Here is a 1,007-nt window from a genome sequence, read left to right as displayed (position 1 = left end):
ATGTTAGGGTTTGTTTTGGTCATTTTGTTGCATTTCTAATTCTAAAGGCTATCAAATCCAGCAGTTTTAACTAATGTTGAATAAATATTTCTAGCATCAAAACCTTACTGCTCAGCTGTATTTTCTATGACGTCATGAGACATTTGTGTCCACTGACCTGGTAGGGGTCAGGACCAGGCAGAAGATGCCGTACGGCTCCTCGGACAGTTTCTGCAGCACAGGTAAGACAAACGCTGCCGTTTTCCCACTTCCGGTCTTGGCACAACCCATGCAGTCCCGACCTGTGACAAAATACACCTCCATCATTAAATGTACTGTTGGTCACTAAAATAGACATTTACGCAAAACAATATTTACTTAAAACAAGGTATCATATTCTTTATCCATCCCCGATTTTATAAGAAAAAGAAGTCCAAAGTAGAGTTTTTATTCCGTCTGTTTTACCTTCGAGTATGGCAGGGACACAGTTTTCCTGGACAGGAGTGGGTTTGTTGATCCCCAGGTGTTTACACTGTTGAACCAACCAGTCTGACAAACCCAGCGACGACACGTCCTCCATTTCCCTTTTATCCGTTCGTAAACTCAAGCTMGGAAAATTACCTTGTGCGGTTGTTGTGATTAAAAGGTTCAAAAACGGAGAAATCCTCGTGTTGAATCCACGGCCGCCATGTTTTTTCGCATCGGCGTGACGTCAAKCAAAAGCCGACCAATGTTTCTTTACTGCCCCCTGCTGGTTACATGCTGAACAGACCACCGGACGTTATTTGTTAGACAAACGAGGGCCCGTTTTATATTGTTTTTAAGGCTTGTAATGCACCTCTTTCTTAAAACCTCTCACAGGAATGAAATAGCGCGACATTAGATATTATTTAACCTCTGRATTTTGGTACGACACCATTTATTTACTTAAAACATCAAAAAGAAAAAAATTGTGTAGGTCTTCTGGACGGGTTCTTCTCTAATGAAACGTTTCGTCTCTTCTCCAAGAGACTTCTTCAGTCTGAGAG

The 1,007-nt window shown here is 41.6% G+C and overlaps 1 protein-coding gene across 1 annotated transcript in view; it reads right to left on the bottom strand.

The window, feature by feature from the left end:
- ddx49 (DEAD (Asp-Glu-Ala-Asp) box polypeptide 49) overlaps positions 1-720 on the bottom strand; it is a gene marked incomplete at its 3' end in the record, with an annotated part of 2,964 nt that extends 2,244 nt beyond the window's left edge. Inside the window, 2 exon segments of the mRNA XM_014010807.1 lie at positions 158-281; positions 445-720. Coding sequence (XP_013866261.1) covers positions 158-281; positions 445-559 — 239 coding nt within the window.
- Positions 721-1,007: the final 287 nt, after the last annotated feature.

This window comes from Austrofundulus limnaeus, unplaced genomic scaffold (genome assembly GCF_001266775.1).
Source record: "Austrofundulus limnaeus strain Quisiro unplaced genomic scaffold, Austrofundulus_limnaeus-1.0 Scaffold73, whole genome shotgun sequence".
NCBI classification, from domain to species: Eukaryota; Metazoa; Chordata; class Actinopteri; order Cyprinodontiformes; family Rivulidae; genus Austrofundulus; species Austrofundulus limnaeus.
Note: the sequence above shows the minus strand (reverse complement) of the source record. Positions and strands in the feature narration are given on the sequence as shown.